The 15330-nt window shown below is 61.1% G+C and overlaps 1 protein-coding gene and 1 long non-coding RNA gene across 4 annotated transcripts; one reads left to right on the forward strand and one right to left on the reverse strand.

Moving 5' to 3' along the window:
- Nucleotides 1-2476: 2476 nt before the first annotated feature.
- On the forward strand, nt 2477-9974 carry STMN3 (stathmin 3). Its single transcript, XM_016146242.2, has 5 exons — nt 2477-2609; nt 7036-7131; nt 7353-7528; nt 8743-8934; nt 9476-9974. The coding sequence occupies exons 1-5, from the start codon at nt 2591-2593 to the stop codon at nt 9533-9535; spliced, it is 543 nt and encodes a 180-aa protein (XP_016001728.1). The 5' UTR covers nt 2477-2590; the 3' UTR covers nt 9536-9974.
- A 2807-nt stretch (nt 9975-12781) lies between these two features.
- LOC118609953 lies at nt 12782-15330 on the reverse strand. 3 transcript variants are annotated; one of them, XR_004953518.1, is made up of 2 exons: nt 15219-15330; nt 12782-14277 (listed from the first exon to the last, which is right to left on the reverse strand). It is a non-coding gene; the product is annotated as an uncharacterized LOC118609953 (long non-coding RNA). The 3 variants fall into 3 exon arrangements; XR_004953519.1 differs by lacking the exon at nt 15219-15330 and adding an exon at nt 14983-15211; XR_004953517.1 differs by lacking the exon at nt 15219-15330 and adding an exon at nt 14810-15211.

The following is a 15330-nucleotide window of genomic DNA, read 5'->3' on the forward strand; positions in this document are numbered from 1 at the left end:
CGCGCGGCTCTTCCGCCGCCAGTTCCGGTCCGCGGCGCGCTGTTCCCAGCGGAAACCGTTCCGCAGCCGAGGGGCCCGGGCTGCGCGTGCGCTGGCTCCCACGCCCCGGCGGCCCCTTTGTTTGACCCTGAGCCCGGGGACGCGCACTTCCCTCGGGCAGGAACCTGGGCTTCCGCCAGTCTCCTACCTCGATGTCGTCTCCTACGTCGACGTCGTCTCCTTCGGTGTCTCCATTGCACTACCCCTTCCTGAGCCAAGCCACCTTGGTTGTCCAGACAACTGCCCAAGCCTTCTAATTGGCTTCCTGTCGTTCTCCCCTCTTTTCTCTGTAATACCCAGAGCTCTATTTAAGGCTCTAGTCTGAGCCGATCACACTCCTTAAAATGGCTGCTGCCCCTTGCCATGACCTAGCTCCCAGGAGCCTCACCAGCTCCTCTACTTACTGTCCCCGGGGTCCAGCTGCTTTTCCGGTCAGTCCCCCACTGGTCAGAGTGGACCCCTCTGAATCCCCAGCACCTAGCACAGGCTAGCAGTCAAAAGGGGATCTCAGGGGTCTGCACAGCTCTGTGGGGTCAGAGGTATCTGTCTAGGCCACCCCAGCATGTTCCAAAGACACCAGGAAGAGGTGGGTGCTACAGCGATGGCCGACAGCCTGCTGGCAATGCGGTTTCGGAGCTTCTCACGGGCTCGTGCAATGTCCGGATGTATTCCCACGGGCGGCACGTTTATGCCACATGCGTGTCCATGCCGATGTGTGAGATCATGCTTGGGGAAACGGGCATTTACTCCCACCACTTGTTCCAGTGAGGGGACTATAAGCATCTGTCTTAGACTCCCGGCCACACATTGCTGAGCGCTCAGCAGCCATGGGCTTCCCTACCCTCCACGCGGGCATCGACAAGTTTGTCTCCTTAACAATCTTTGAGACTAGTTACTTTATCATTTACTCTCCACGAGTCAGAAAACAAGGCAAAGGGTGGGTGGTCAGTTGCTGCCCAGAGCTAGCAGCCAGCAAGTATGAGCCAGGAGTCACCTTCTTCACCAACAGCATTCACCCCCCGCCCGGAAGCCCATGGGAGGGGTGGCCAGAACACTGAGCCCCAGAGCTGAGGAATGAGCTGCCTGGTCACAGACACGGGGACTGCCCAGGCTCCTCTAAATTATAACACATATATGCCATTGCGCTGAACCGAACACTGAGGTGAGAAAAAAGGGAAACCAAGGCTGGCCAAGGCCACGCCAAGCAGGCACAAGGGTCTCGATCCAGCCAACAAATCCGAATTGCGTGTCTGCTCCAGCAGACTCTGTGGGACTCGCGCAGTGGACCAGATACCATATGGACCATAGGCATGCTAACCCGTCACACATTCACTGTGTGCACATCAAGCTGTGTTTATATACACACCTGCTGGGCCACCTCCAGGGTGACTCTGATCTTTAAATTCGTTCCTGTCTTTCACTTTTCTGAACCCACGTTTCCAAGGTTTCCCAGGGTTTTATTCCTGGCCTTGGCACTTAATTGCTTGTGGAGTAAGCAGTTCTCTCAGACTCAGTGGCTCTGTCCATGAAATGGGAATGGCATTCTATCTGTCTGAGTTCCTGCTCCTGAAGTGAGGCAAGGTGGTCACTACAGGAAAGGACCCACCATCTCTGCCAGGCTTTCCCTTTGTGGGAGTCGACCAGAACCTTGAGCCAGAGAGGGAGGGGAGGCAGAGTGCCCAGCCACTCGCCAAGCTTCCACATCTCTCCTCCATCATCTGTCTCGTCTTACACCTAAGAAATGGAGGCCCAGAGTTCAGAAACACATCCTCGGTCACACAGCAAGTGGCCGTTAGAGCTGGGTTTGCCACTGGCCTCTATCTTCAAAGCCTTTGTCCTGGGCCCTGGGTCACCACGCCCACTTAGCCTCTTCTCTGCTTCAGAACCACCTCTTCCTCTGGGATGCCTCCCAGAGGTCTTCCAGACCAGGCCTGCCCCCGTGCCACCACCCAGGACACGCTTTCCCCTCAGCACAGACCTGGGCACACAGAAGGTGCCTCCCAGCTGCCAGCCACCTCAGGGGAGGCTCTCTGACCCCACCCTCAAGGTGGGCCCATCCCCTCCTGCTGGGTCCACCTTGGGGTGGGGGTCGTCTCCACCATCCCCCAAAGCCTGCACAAAGCCAAGCTGGGGGAGCAGCCATCCAGGTGGTGAGCAGTGGGAGGATGGGCATCTCCATGCAGTACGCTGCCCTGGGCCCCAGGCTGGTCTCTCCCCTCCCTTCCTCCCCTCCTTCCACCCCTCTGCTTCTGAGGGCTGCAGCCCCTGCCACAGACTGGCGCATGCTCTCGCCCTCCCGCCCGCCCTCCCTCTCTCCCTCTCCAGCTCGCGCGCGCGCGCGCGCTCTCTCTCTCTCTCTCTCTCTCTCTCTCTCTCTCTCTCTCCCTCCCTCCCTCCCTCCCTCCCTCCCTCCCTCCCTCCCTGCACTGCCTCCCTCCCTCCCGCGCTCCTTCGCTCCCTCCCCTCCCCGGCACTGCAGCATTCAACGTTTGCAGCTCCAGCCGTCGCCCGTGTCTCTCCGGCCTCCGCAGCCCCCGCCACCGCCAGCACCATGGCCAGCACCGTGTCGGGTAGGCGCCCGGGCGGCGGGCTTCCTGGGGCCGCTGGCGGGTCTGAGCAGAAGCTCATTGTCTGGCCTTGCTTGATGCTGTTTTCCCATCTCAGACTCCGAGTACTGCAAGGGCACAGGGTGCGGCAGGGCCGAGTTCACAGGATTCAGGATTCGGGGCTGCCGGGTTGAGGCGACCCCTGAGCTCCAAGGGCGGAGATTGCGGCTCCAGCCTGGCAGGCGAGGGCTGATGGGCAGGGGCCGCGCCAGGGGGAGCTCCAGGGGGAGCGCTGGGGTGGGGCTGTCGGGCGCAGGGACGCATTACCCCTTTGGGTGCCGCCGTATCAGGCCTGGCGCGAATGCGGCAGGGTGACTCCAAGGATCGGGCGCGGCCCGTGCTCCGAGGTAGGCGCGCTCACGCGCATGGACAGAGTACCCTGAGAGGCCCGCGACCACAGCCCCTGGTCGGCTGCACCTTGGCGGGGGCGGGGGAGGGGAAAGGGTGGGACCCTTTGTGGGAGCCCCGGCCCAGGACCTGGGGGAGGCCCTGCGCCAACGGCGAGCCCCTGAGGGCTGGCGGGTGTTCTGCGAGAGGTCGAGGTCAGGGAGGACTCAGCAGGGACCCAGCCGGCCGAGTGGGGCTCTCGTCTCCCGTCGCCCCCTCCCCTTGCCTCTGCAGGCTCGGGGACCACCCCATACTGCACGGTGCCACTAGCTCCAGTTGGAAAAGCCACCGCCCTCTGCGCAGCGGGGGTTTGGCTGACGGAGGGGCTGCTGCTGCTCCCAGGATGGAGGGGCTCTACCCCTGCCTCCCCTGCAGCCCAGACTCCCATCCTTCGGCCCCACCGCCTTCGGGGCCCACCCCTTCCTGGTCCATGTCGCGCCCAGCTCTAGCAGAGGGGTGGGCATGGGGGAGGGGGGTGCTGGAAGTGAGGCAGATGCCTGACATGGGGGACCTTCCAGGCGACCTGGGTGTGAGGACTTCCGTCTCGCCCTGCCTGGTTGCAGACTGCTCCCCACAGCTGCCCCAGGACCAGCTTCGTCTTTGTGCCCGGTGCCAGGACAGCAGAGGCAGGCGGCCCCCCATTTCCACCCCGTCTCCCCCTCCACCCACCCTTCCTCCACCCCGGAGCTGGTGGCCTGCTGTCCCCTCTCCTCAGCTACCCAGCTTCTCTCCAGAGCTCCGCCACCCACGTGTACCCCGCCTTGACCCCCCCCAGGCCCCAGGTGACTTCTGCACCTGTCTGGGAAGAGACCAGGTGTGTCACTGGCCACACTCCTTCCATCTGGAAGTCTTGTCCATCTGGGCTTCATCCTCCCCTGTCCTCTCGCTGACATTCACAGAGATGTTGGGACCAGCTGTGGGCAGAACGAGACCCTCCTCCCGCAACTGAGGGCGGCTCTTTTCAGGGCCAGGGTGCTGGCCCTCCTGCACTGAGGAGGGGCTGCGAGTCCTCGCTCACCGCCTGTGCCTCGGGCGGGGGAGCAGTGGGCCCGCTGGCCGGAGCGCTTCGCAGCCTTTTCTCTCGGTCGCCCCTTCAGCGAAGAACCCGCTCGGCAGGCCTCCTTCCCGCCATGCATCTGACGGGTTAAGCAGACCGAGACGCAGCAGTGAAGGGTCACAGCCAGCGCCTCGCCTTCGACACCCTCCGACTCAGAGCCCCCCGACGCCAGGCTTTGGGACGCTGCCGACCCGCACTGGGTCTCATGATTTTTCTGGGTGTCCAAGTTGCCGTTGGTGTCGAAAGGGAAACCATGAGAGCGATCGCTTAGGTGCGCCCCGCGCGGCCGCCGCCTGGGCGGCGCGGCGTCCTGTCGGCCGGAGAGCCGCCCCGAGGCCCATGTTGCATGGGGCTCTCCGGCTTCCCCTCCAGTGCCGCCCCACAGAGGGCTGCCCGCGGGCGTGTAAGCCGGTGCTCACTGCCAGCGTCTCCACGCATCGCGGTGCGACAGCACGGTGGCCTGGCCCAGCAGCGCCATGTGACCGTGCCGGTAATTGTGCCAAAGCCAGGTTAAGGGAACCCCAGCTCCGGGGCGCGTCTCTGTCTGGGGCAGCCACGGCCCTCTGTGCTGTGGTGGCTTGTCTGCTTGCGCTCACTGGTACACTCCGTTTGGTCTCGGTCACTAGGCTGAAGAGTCATTGACTGTCACGGTCTCGTAGCCACTGCAGACTGACCGTAGCTTTCCCATGCTGTGTAGACTGAAAAGCTGTCTTGCCACCTTTCCCTGGAGTGTCCCCCAGGGGGCTGGGTCCTTGGACTTACTTGGGAAGACGCGGCCACCTCCCGTGTCCTTCCCAGGCACTCAGCTATTCACACTCTTTCGTGAGCTCAAGCTCACCCAGCACCTTATGTGGTTCCGTCAGCCATGAGGCCTGGCGCCTGGCTTGAGCCAGGTCTGTGGGGGAGGCCTGGATGGGTCTGGGTCTCAATCTCTTCTCCCTGCAAAGGGACATGACTTTTAAGTCCCTCTAGCTCTGAAAATACAGACACCGCTGCTTTGCATGCAGCTGGGTCTGGGCCTGTTTTCCAGGCCCATGCGTGGGCTTCTCCTTGCTCCCTCTCTCCAAGTTTGCTGAGCCCCACCTGCTGGCCGGTCCCCGCTCACCTGCAGCCAGACCGCTGAACAGGCCTTGCTCTCAAGCCCCTTCCTGCGTGGTCACATGAGGACATGCCTTCTGGGAAGGAAGGAAGCTGTTTACAGGCCACCGCCTGAGAGAGACCAACCCGGGGAACTTCTGTGGCCATCGGAGCCTCAGCTGTATCCCTGTTTGCAGCCACAAGACACAGTTCCCATTTCCCAGGTGGACACTTGTCCCCAGGACACAGCCGTGACTTTCGAGAGCTCTGACCTCAGTCTCCAGCCCCCACTGCTCTCCCCTCTCACACCTGCTTCCTGAAATGCTGCCAGCCTAACCCCATGCTGAGGGGACACCTGGAACGGAGCCCCCAGCATTTCTCTATAAACTTGTTTTTCCTCTGCAATGAATCTGCAGCTCCTTTCCTGGGAAAATGTCAGGCTCAAGAGAGAAGCCGTGAGGCCCCGGCCCCCAGCCTGTAAGGGATGCCCTCTTAGAGGTTTCGACATGTGATAAGGAAGGGTCGCCTGAATCATCAGGACGGGGGCTGCTGTCTTTTGCCAGGGCAGCGGGTGCTGACAGGGTTAGACAGAGCCCCCTCCTTCCTGGCCTCTCCCAGGACCCAGTGTGGCCTCTGGTCCAGACCCCCTGTGGCCCCCAATGCACCCTCCCTTCTGAGAAGAGGGCTGGCTACCTTTGCAGCCCCGCCCACCCGCCCAAAGGTCTGCTGGTCCGCTGCCCCTGGTGAGCTGGCTCTGCCTGCTCCTATGCCCTCTAACTCCAGCACATGTGCTGCGATGAACCCCCTGCTTTACTTTTGAAATTACTACACAGGTAATACATGAATAGGTTCTGCTCATAAAGAAATAAAGGTGACGAGTCAGACCGAAATCCTCTTTGAGGCATGCCCCCGCCTGGCCCTCCCTCGACCTCCCTTCCAGCCTCCTGCAACCAATGACCAAGATGTGTTTTGGCCCCGCTTGCCCTCCAAGCACCCCTGATGCTTGCTCAGGGTTCCTTTGTGCTCCCTTTACGGCCTCTTGGGCTCTCTCCGGGAGACTCTGGACCACCAGGATATTTAGATCAAATCACCTTATTCTCTGTACTGGTTGTGGGGGGACACTGCCCCCCAGGAGTTGTCCCCTCAGACCAAGCTCTGGTCATTTCTGTCTTGTGTCCTATTTTTACACTTTCCCCAATTTCATGTCAGCTCTCCTTAAAAACTATCTTGTGTGAAATTTGATTAGAAAATTTCTTGTCCACCTGAGAGCTTGTCCACATTCTTGTCTGCCCCGTGGGAGAATGCTGTTGGCAGCTGTGCGTGCCCTCTCTCTGCTTCCTGGAGACCAGATTCCCCTCCTGGGAGCGTCTCTCTGGAGACTGACCCCAGCTCGTCCATCCAGAAAGGCGGCGCACGGGTCTCTGAGCCTCCTAGTCTGTGGGACCTGCTAGAGTGGTGGAAAGAGCATGGACCACCTGAAATTATGCTCACGGAGTTCTGGGAAAGTCGCTCCAGCTGCCTGGGCCCAGGGGCATCACAGTTGAGTGGCAGTATTGGGCCTGAAGGATTGTTGAGTACTAGTGACATACTGGACCGACGTGTCTGCTTTGGGGCCTGGCCCATTGTGAATCCTACGAATAAGCTAATTATTTTTATTCTAAGAGTGGGTAGTTCCCCTTCTCCCGACATGGCTCATGGCCTCATCAGCCAGGCTCACCTCCTTTTCTGGTCGGGCAGTGAGGACACTGGCTGGGGGCACGTGCTCCGCAAAGCTAGCCGGCGGGCTGTGGTGCTGAACGGACAGCTCCCTTCCCGTGGGCCCTGGATGGGCAGGGGTTCTGAGTCGGCTCACGCTGCCTCTGCCCACAGCCTACAAGGAGAAGATGAAGGAGCTGTCCGTGCTGTCGCTCATCTGCTCCTGCTTCTACTCACAGCCGCACCCCAACACCATCTACCAGTACGGGGGTGAGTGCGGGCCAGTGCCTTGCTCCCCTCCGGGGGCCCTTCCAACCCCTTGGGTTGGCTGGCCTCTGGAAAGAGGGCCTTTGGGGGGAGTTTCCGGTCCGGGGCTCAGGCCCGGGGTCTTCCTCGATCAGCCCTTGGTTGGGATGCAGGATGGGAACAGCCCCCCGGCCGCCCCCTCCGCGGCTGGCCCTCCTGAAGCCCCATCTCATCGGGCCCTGCAGACATGGAGGTGAAGCAGTTGGACAAGAGGGCCTCTGGCCAGAGCTTTGAGGTGATCCTGAAGTCCCCTTCCGACCTGTCGCCGGAGAGCCCCGTGCTCTCGTCTCCCCCCAAAAGGAAGGACGCCTCCCTGGAGGAGCTGCAGAAGCGGCTGGAGGCAGCTGAAGAGCGGAGGAAGGTAAGGGGCCCCGCCGTCTGTCATCACGAAGGCAGCCTGGAGGCCCTGCTGGCCATGGGCCTGGTCCCCAAGGGGCATGTGCTCCAGGCCCCTGCTCGGCTGCCAGCCTGGGGTGAAGAGGGCCTCGCGATTCCCCGGACCTCTTCCCGAGAGAGCAGATGGGACAGGGAGAAGGAAGCATCCCCAATGGCAGCCGCTGGAGAGAGCCAGGAGCCAGACACAGCTGGGGGGGTGCCCTTGGCCATGGCCATGAGGGGTCAGGTGGTGGCCTTGGGTCAGAGGCTGGGCTGGCATCTTTCCCCTGGGTGAGAGTGAGAGAAGGGCCTCCGCGTGCTGAGGGCTGCAAACGCAGACCTGCTAGGAGCTCAGAGAGCACCTCAGGAAAAGTGGGGGGTCCCCAGGACCCTTCCCTGCCCCTTCCCCTCCCGCCAGCCCCTCTGGGACTGAAACACAGAAAAGGAAGTGCTCTCGGGTGTGCCGTCCTGGTGCCCGAGCCCGCAGGCCTGGGGCAGTGGCTCCACCGCGGTTCCGGCAGGCCCCAGCAAGACCTGGGGACCCAGGCTTCCCAGTTAGCTGGCAGTGACCGGCACAGGGGAGGGGCCCAGCAGCCTTCCGAGGGGCGCCCAGGGCGCTAATTACCCCTGGGAGCCTTGGGCTCTCCTCCAGGGACCACCAGGCAGCCCCACCCTCTGCAAGGCTGACAGTGCGACACCAGAAGCCCCAGGCTTCCTGCTCCAACTTGTCCCTTCCCCAGCAGCCCTGGAGACTCACCCTCGTCCCCCAGCACCTTAGAAAGCTCAGCATTCGGCGTGTCCCAAGCACTTGCACTGTGCTCAGCGCCGCAGGCTGGGAACGGCAGGCGGCCGAGGACAAGGGCTTTTTTTGCCTAGCGGGGAGCGGGCTGCTCGGAGGCTGAGGACGGACGACAGGGTGCGGGGCTGAGGGGTCTCGAGGTACGCAGAGCTTCCAGAGCTCACGCACAGGGAAGTGCAGGCAAATCTGGGCGAGGTCACCGTCGCCGACGCACGACAGTGTAGGCCCGAGCTCCTCGAGGTCATGTGTCCAGCGGCAGCAGAGCAGGGCGATGGGTACTGGGCCGGGCAGGAACGGCAGCGCGGGGTGGCGAGGTGCCGGGCTGGGGCCGCAGGGGCTTGTCGGGCTAGGGCGGGCACCCCGGGCCTCCGCTCACGCGCGCCCGCCCGCCGCCCGCGCAGACGCAGGAGGCGCAGGTGCTGAAGCAGCTGGCGGAGCGGCGCGAGCACGAGCGCGAGGTGCTGCACAAGGCGCTGGAGGAGAACAACAACTTCAGCCGCCTGGCGGAGGAGAAGCTCAACTACAAGATGGAGCTCAGCAAGGAGATCCGCGAGGCGCACCTGGCGGCGCTGCGCGAGCGGCTGCGCGAAAAGGTGCTGCCCCGGCGGGGCGGGGCGGGGCGGGGCGGGGCCGGGGCCTGGTGGGGCGGGGCCAGGCGGGGCGGGGCGGGCCAGGGGCGGGGGCGGGGCCTGGCGGGCCGGGGCGGGGCCGGGGCGGGGCCTGGCGGGGCGGGGCGGGGCGTGCCGAGGGCGGGGTCGGCGCCGCCAGCCGCCGGAGGGGCTCAGCCCGCGTTTCCTGCGCGCCTCCAGCCGCGCGCGGAAGAGGGACCATATCCGGTCGTGCAGGGACGCAGTCGACGACCGCAGTAATAAATGGATAGGTGCTACTTTTGAAGTGCTCTGAAAAACGCTCTACCGAGTGTGAGCTGGGCGAGGGGGTGGGGCCGCTTTGGGTTGGGGGCCAGGTAAGTCCCCCCGGAGCCCAGGAGCCTTGCCCACTGTACCACCAGCGCTCCCGCACCCGGTTGCCCCGTAACTCCGTCCTGCTTGGGGCCAGTTCAGAGCAAGGCGAGGCCCTGACGCTGCGAGTAGGGGGCAGCGCGGGACCCCAGCCATCGCCGCCCTGTCTCCGCAGGAGCTGCACGCGGCCGAAGTGCGCAGGAACAAGGAGCAGCGAGAGGAGATGTCCGGCTAAGCGGCTTCGGCCACCGCGGCGCCCAGATCCTGAGCCGAGACAAGAACACATTCGGGTTTTGTTTTTTTGTTCAGCTGTTTAGATGCGACTTTTGTTCCCGTTCCTCCCTCTCCTCCCGCAACCCCAGCTTCATGCTTCTCTCTCCGCACTCTGAGCTGTTCAGTCCTTGTGGCAGTCGCTGACCCCAGGCTCTCCCTGTAGGAGCCGCACGGTCCCTCAGTTCAGGCACCAGGCCGGTGGTATCTGGGTCCCCCTCTTGGCGGCCTTCTTAGTGGATGTGAGGGTGACCTCACCAAATCCAGTGACGGTGGCAGGAACACAAAGGTCCTTATGCCGTGTCGTCCTGTGAACACCTTATCGCGTAGGGCACATCCTGAGTCAGTTCCCACTAACAAGCGAAGGCAGCGCCACCTGCAGGTCCTCCTGGGCACTCGGCACACAAGCGGACAGAGAAGGACCTCTGGGCAGTGTGGGGGCGGGGTCACCCTGTCTGGTGTGCAGTGGCGCTTTGTGGAAGGGTGGGTGGAGGCTGCAGCACCCTTTGGTGTGGTGGCACAGGGGTCCTCTGAGACCAGCTGACTGCGGTGGGCCCCCTGGGCTGGCCTAGGAACCTGCAGCCATTGCCTGTGGCTGGTGTGGGATGTGCTTGGCCCTAGTCTCCAGGGGAGTGAGCATTCTCTGGGGACCCAAGAACTGACTGCTGAGCCTGGAGTGCTGTGGGTAGCGTAACACCCCCTGCTGGCCCTTCCTTCCCGGAGCCTCCGGCTGAACACCTGTGTGGAGAAAGCCAGCTCCTGCCATCCTTCCTCTCGTCCCCTGAGCTTTGCGAACCTGTCCTTGGAGCTCTTTGGAGTCTTGGCCCCTTCCTGTGCCCTCTCACAATGCTCCTGGCCACTGAGTTTTGAGGCTCACCTCTGGCCCAATGTGGCCAGGTCTGAGTGAGTGATAGGTTCCCCTCAGGGAGCCCCTAGCCGACAGCAGGGGACAGGGTTCCCAAGCCACCTCCCCACCTGGTCCATCCTTGGCATTCTTTGCCCGTGGCCCCCTCTGGCCATCCTGCAGGTTGGAGGCCTGGCTCCAGGCCTCTCCGGCCAAGCCCTTGCTGGACTGGGCTCCCTCCGCTTCCTCAGCCCGGGGGTCTCCAGATCCCCCACTGCGGCCTTTAAGGACTGCCACCTGCCCGGACACGGGGGTTGTCTGGTTTTTGTGCCACTGCAGTATCCTCCCTTTCTCCATGGCAGTCTCAACCCACAACTGAGTACTGGGTGGAGGGGCTCTGCTGACCGTCCTCTTGGTGGAAAGCGAGCAGGGACAAACCACGAGTTTCTGCAGGACCCAGAGCCAGCACCTCAGAAACCAGGTGGCTGCAGCCCTCACTGCCCTGGCATGCATCCTGCAGAAACCTGTGGGGGACAAGCCAGGGAGCATGGTGGACACTGATTTGCCTGCAGTGGGCTTAGGGGGACATAGGGATTCGTGCCCTGCTCCCTGTCCCCACGGAGACAGCCTCTGGAGGGGGTGATGAGTCAGGAATGGAACCCAGTGGTGCCCATGTGGAGCCTCTGCAGGGCTCAGCAAGGGCCACGGAACGCCTGAGGGCTGGATTTCTCTCAGCTGCGGCAGCTCTCATAGCGAAAGCCTGTGTAACATGCACCCATCTCATCACGTAGTGAAAGTGAACTTAACTGAACGATTAAAGAAAAAAACTGTGTGTTTAAGAAACAGTTGCACTGTCCCAGCGTGTGCCCTGCTCCTGCGGGTGGGGTGGGCTGAGGGGCCACCGCCAGCTGGAGAGTGCCAGCTCCCGGCTGGTTGCACCAGCAAAACTTGATTAGTTCTAGTGACAATGGCGATTTTGAGGGATGAGCGTATAAAGGACAGGCAAGCTCACTTTCCCCTTTGGGTCTCCAGGAGATGGCGGGCGGGCGGGCGAAGGCAGGGCCCTGTGGGGGCCGGCCGTCCACTCTCCCCCAGGGCCCGGGTCGCTGCTGCGGGAGGAAGGACCAGGGCCTGACGGCTGAGCTCGCCCTCCTCACCACAGCCTCTGGGATGTGGGTGTCCTAGATCCCAGGGACACACCCCATGGCTCTGTGCCCCGCCCCCCACAGTAGGCCGTCCAGAGGTATGATGGTGACATGGACAGGCGCCTGTCCCCAAACAGGGCTCCGGCACGTCTTCTTGTCAGGGCGTCTCAGGTGCAGCTGCGTGGGCGTGAGGACGGAAACAAGTCAAGCAAATCACAACTGTTTCTCTGCTAAAGAAAAACAATGTTGCTGTCGAGCCGTTATGTTCATTTTCTGGGGCTGCAGCTCTGGAGGCCAGAGTCCAAGGTCAGCGTGTCGCAGGGCACGCCCCTCTGAACCTGCAGAGGAGGGTCACCCAGGCCTCTCCCAGCTTCACTTCGCTGTTGGGAAAGGCCACCTTATGAATGGGCTTTGGGCCCGGAACCTTCTTTCCGATAAGGAATAGTTTTTCCCGTTGCAAGCTAGAACCTCGTCTGCACCCCACGCAACCCTAGTTTTCAGTGCTTCAGACTCCCGGGGGGAGGGGGCTCCTTCCGCGGGCAGCACGAGGGGTGGGGAGGGGCATCGTGCGTGGGGACAGAGCCCACCGCCGCCAAAGCGGACTTCGCCTGTTTGCGTGAGCTTCCCTTGCACTTCCCTTGGTAACTCGGATGCCAGGACCCGGGATGGAAGGGGTGGACTTCGCCCCCTGCTGGTTGGCGCTGTGATAAGCTTCGCTCTCCTCCACGTAGCCGGACCCTGCCTGACAGCGGAAACCGAACCGTGTGCAGCTTGACACTGGTGTCCCCTGGCTTGTAGACGCATCATGCTGCTGCCTCTGTGACCACATGGCTGTCTCCCCCATGTGTGTCAGTCTCTGTGGGACACTGGTCACTGCATCAGGGGCCACCCTCACCCAGTATGACCTCATGGTAACTACAGTAATCACACCTGCAAGGACCCTCATTTCCAAACAAGGCCGCACTCTGAGGTCCCGGGGGCGGGATGGAACATTTCTTTGGGGAACACGATTTAACCAAGACAGCAGTTGTAGGTATATAATCAATAATGCTGAAGCACACCCGTTTATTCGTTTACTCGCCACGGGTTTAGTGAGTGCATACTACCTGTGTGGGGCCTTCTGGGAGGATGGGGTTAGAGATGTGAATGCTAGTCAACTAAAAGTTATGTGTGAATGAATGATTTTTCAAGGCCCTTTAAAATGTTTTCAATTTTCCATGTCTACTAGGAGGAAAATAAGGTTAGCATTTATTACGTTCACTTTTTTTCTGGTTACAAGTGTAATGCATGCTCGCTGCATTACTGCAAAGGACAGAAGTCTTGACCCGCCGGAAGCTCTTCCCCCGGAGGGCCCATCCCAGCAATGGTCTCACTTTCCCCGGTCTTCAAAAGTGTCACTCAGTGGCTGCACAGTCATCTATGTTATGGGTATACCAGGACTTTTGAAAAAACATCTCCAACTTTTGGTTTCAGGGACCCCTTACAATATTAGAACATGTACAGAAGACCCCCAAAGAGCTTTGTTTATGTGGGTTATGTGGATCAACAGTTACCCAGGAATTAAAACTCAGAAGTTGAAAAAACTGTAATTCATTTAAAAATGATATACCCATTACAAAACAATGAAATTGAAAAGATTAGAATAAAGTATATGAAAGACATCTGCCTTCACGGAGACCCGAGGCTGGAGAGGAAAGCATGCTTTCCACACCGAAGCCCGACGAGGGCGGCCTCTTCAAAGCTGGCTGCAATATGAACCTGAAGCCACACCAATGAGGTCTCCCCGCTCTGACATCAGCTGTCCAGTCTGCCAAGTGATGGATGCATCTTTATCCTGGGCTGGGCGAGCCGGGCCGGCCTTTGTCCTGCTTCCTGTCTGGTCCAGAGCTGGAGTAGAGAGTATCCTGGGCTTGGCAATGACACTCCTGAGGTGCAGGTGTCCCCAGGAGAGGGTGTGAAGTCAGTGATTTGCACAGCACTGTGTTCCTCTCCTGTATAATGAACCAAGAGTAAAAGTTCCCTTCCCTTGGGACCCAGGGTGGGCTGGGCACTTCCCATGGGTCCTCCTGGGTAGGGCTCAGTGCCCAGCAGGAACTACTCCATCCCGTTACCTAGGTGGAGCCCAGCACTGTAGCCTCGCTCTTTTGAAGAGATAAGAGGTAAGAGCTCGGGTTCTCGAGGCCTGCAGCAGCAAAAACCCGGACAGGGGCCTGGGGCCCACAGACCCTGACCAGAGAGCAGCGGGCAAGGTTTGCTCGCAGCGCTCTCCAGTGCTATGTTGACCCAGTTCCCAATGCCAGTGCCTCTGGGGCTTCTCCGCTACTTCATGGGCATTTAAGTCCGGAAAAACAACACAGACACAGACTGCACACACCTGCCTTCGCATTTACTGGATGATAAAATAGCAGCACTCACACGCTCGACAGCTTATCTTTCAAAATCCTTTTTCCATCCCTGACTTGAGTACGCTCTACGTTATCGAAAAGAGAACGGAAGTGCACCTCTCCTAATTGTAACCACCAAAACGACGTTTGCTTGAAATATCCCAGAATGGCCTTAAATTGTCTTCCAACTTGTGGACACAGGTTCACTGCTGGGCTGGATACAAGCATGTTCCCTGCCGGCTCCGTGCCTGAGTGGGAGGGGACTCAGGGACTGGGTCGCTTGTCCTCCGTGCTCGAGTTTTCTGGCAGCTGCCAGCAGCCAGGGCGATGCTGCCTGTTGGACACATCAGGAGAAGGCAGGTGTGCCGCCCCATCCTGAGAACCACCAGCATCAGCCACCCTCTGGGCACTGCGGACACCCCGCTGCCCAGAGCTCCCTCCGGAAGTCCTCCGACCACGAGCAGGTCGTTTAGCAACTGCCAGGCTCTTGGGCAGGGCAGAGGAATCCAATTAACCACCCCCTGGTGCCCCCACTGCACCTCCCAAACAGCAAGGCCTAGTTGTACCTGGCTCCCGTCAGAGGAGCTCTATAAAAGCTGAGTGGTGTCTATCTTTTAACTTTCTGGAAAACCCAAGGGCTTTATATTCCAGTCCTTTACCGTAATTAGAAAGGGCGGGGGTAGGGACAGAGAGAGAAGGAACGAGCTTCTCAGCGCCTCCCTAACCTTACACCTGGGTGTCTTTTATGGCTTAGTGGTAACTGACCACTGGCTACAGCACTGACAGCGCAGCTGGGGTCAGCGCCCTGCCGTATGGCACCGCGCAGATTCAGTAATAAGAACGTCGAAACCCTTTTCAGGGCTTACTGTAAGACATTAAACGCGATCATTGCAGGATTCGGGCTGGACGAGCGGAAGGCTGCAGGGGCAAGCTGCTCCTTCGGAGCAGACCCTCCCGGCGTCTCTGGGTCGCCACCTTTGACAAGCTTGAGATGACAAGCGGACCTGCATCTAGTTTTTGTCGCTTACTGCTCACGCACATTTCTCCCCATCCTTAAACACGTCTCCCCCCGCATCTTCTCCCCGCTTGTACCCACTGAGGGGTCGGTCCCACGCGGGCAGGTGTGTGGGCACCCGCCAGGTACGCCGGCGGGGAGGGCGGGGCCGCGAGACCAGCCACCTCCGCAAGGCGCCGCCGTGTTCACCCGCCACCCGGCCCGCGCCTATGCGCACGCGTGCCAGGCCCCGCCGGGCCTTATTTCTCAGCACCGCCTACCTCCTCGCAGAGCGCCAAATAAGTTTCCGGGCCCGCCCCCGCCCGTGCGTGCGCGACCCCGCCGCCTGCGTCACTAGGAAGCGCGCGCCCGAGCTGCCGCCGCCGCCGCCGC

The sequence above is a fragment of the Rousettus aegyptiacus genome, unplaced genomic scaffold, assembly GCF_014176215.1.
Source record: "Rousettus aegyptiacus isolate mRouAeg1 unplaced genomic scaffold, mRouAeg1.p scaffold_m13_p_12, whole genome shotgun sequence".
Taxonomy (NCBI): Eukaryota; Metazoa; Chordata; class Mammalia; order Chiroptera; family Pteropodidae; genus Rousettus; species Rousettus aegyptiacus.

Bases quoted from the DNA above. Each gene is read 5' to 3' on its own strand.
- STMN3 (XM_016146242.2), top strand. The intron at 7,529-8,742 runs GTAAGGGGCCCC...CCGCCCGCGCAG, and splicing joins CAGCTGAAGAGCGGAGGAAG to ACGCAGGAGGCGCAGGTGCT. The intron at 8,935-9,475 runs GTGCTGCCCCGG...CTGTCTCCGCAG, and splicing joins GCGAGCGGCTGCGCGAAAAG to GAGCTGCACGCGGCCGAAGT.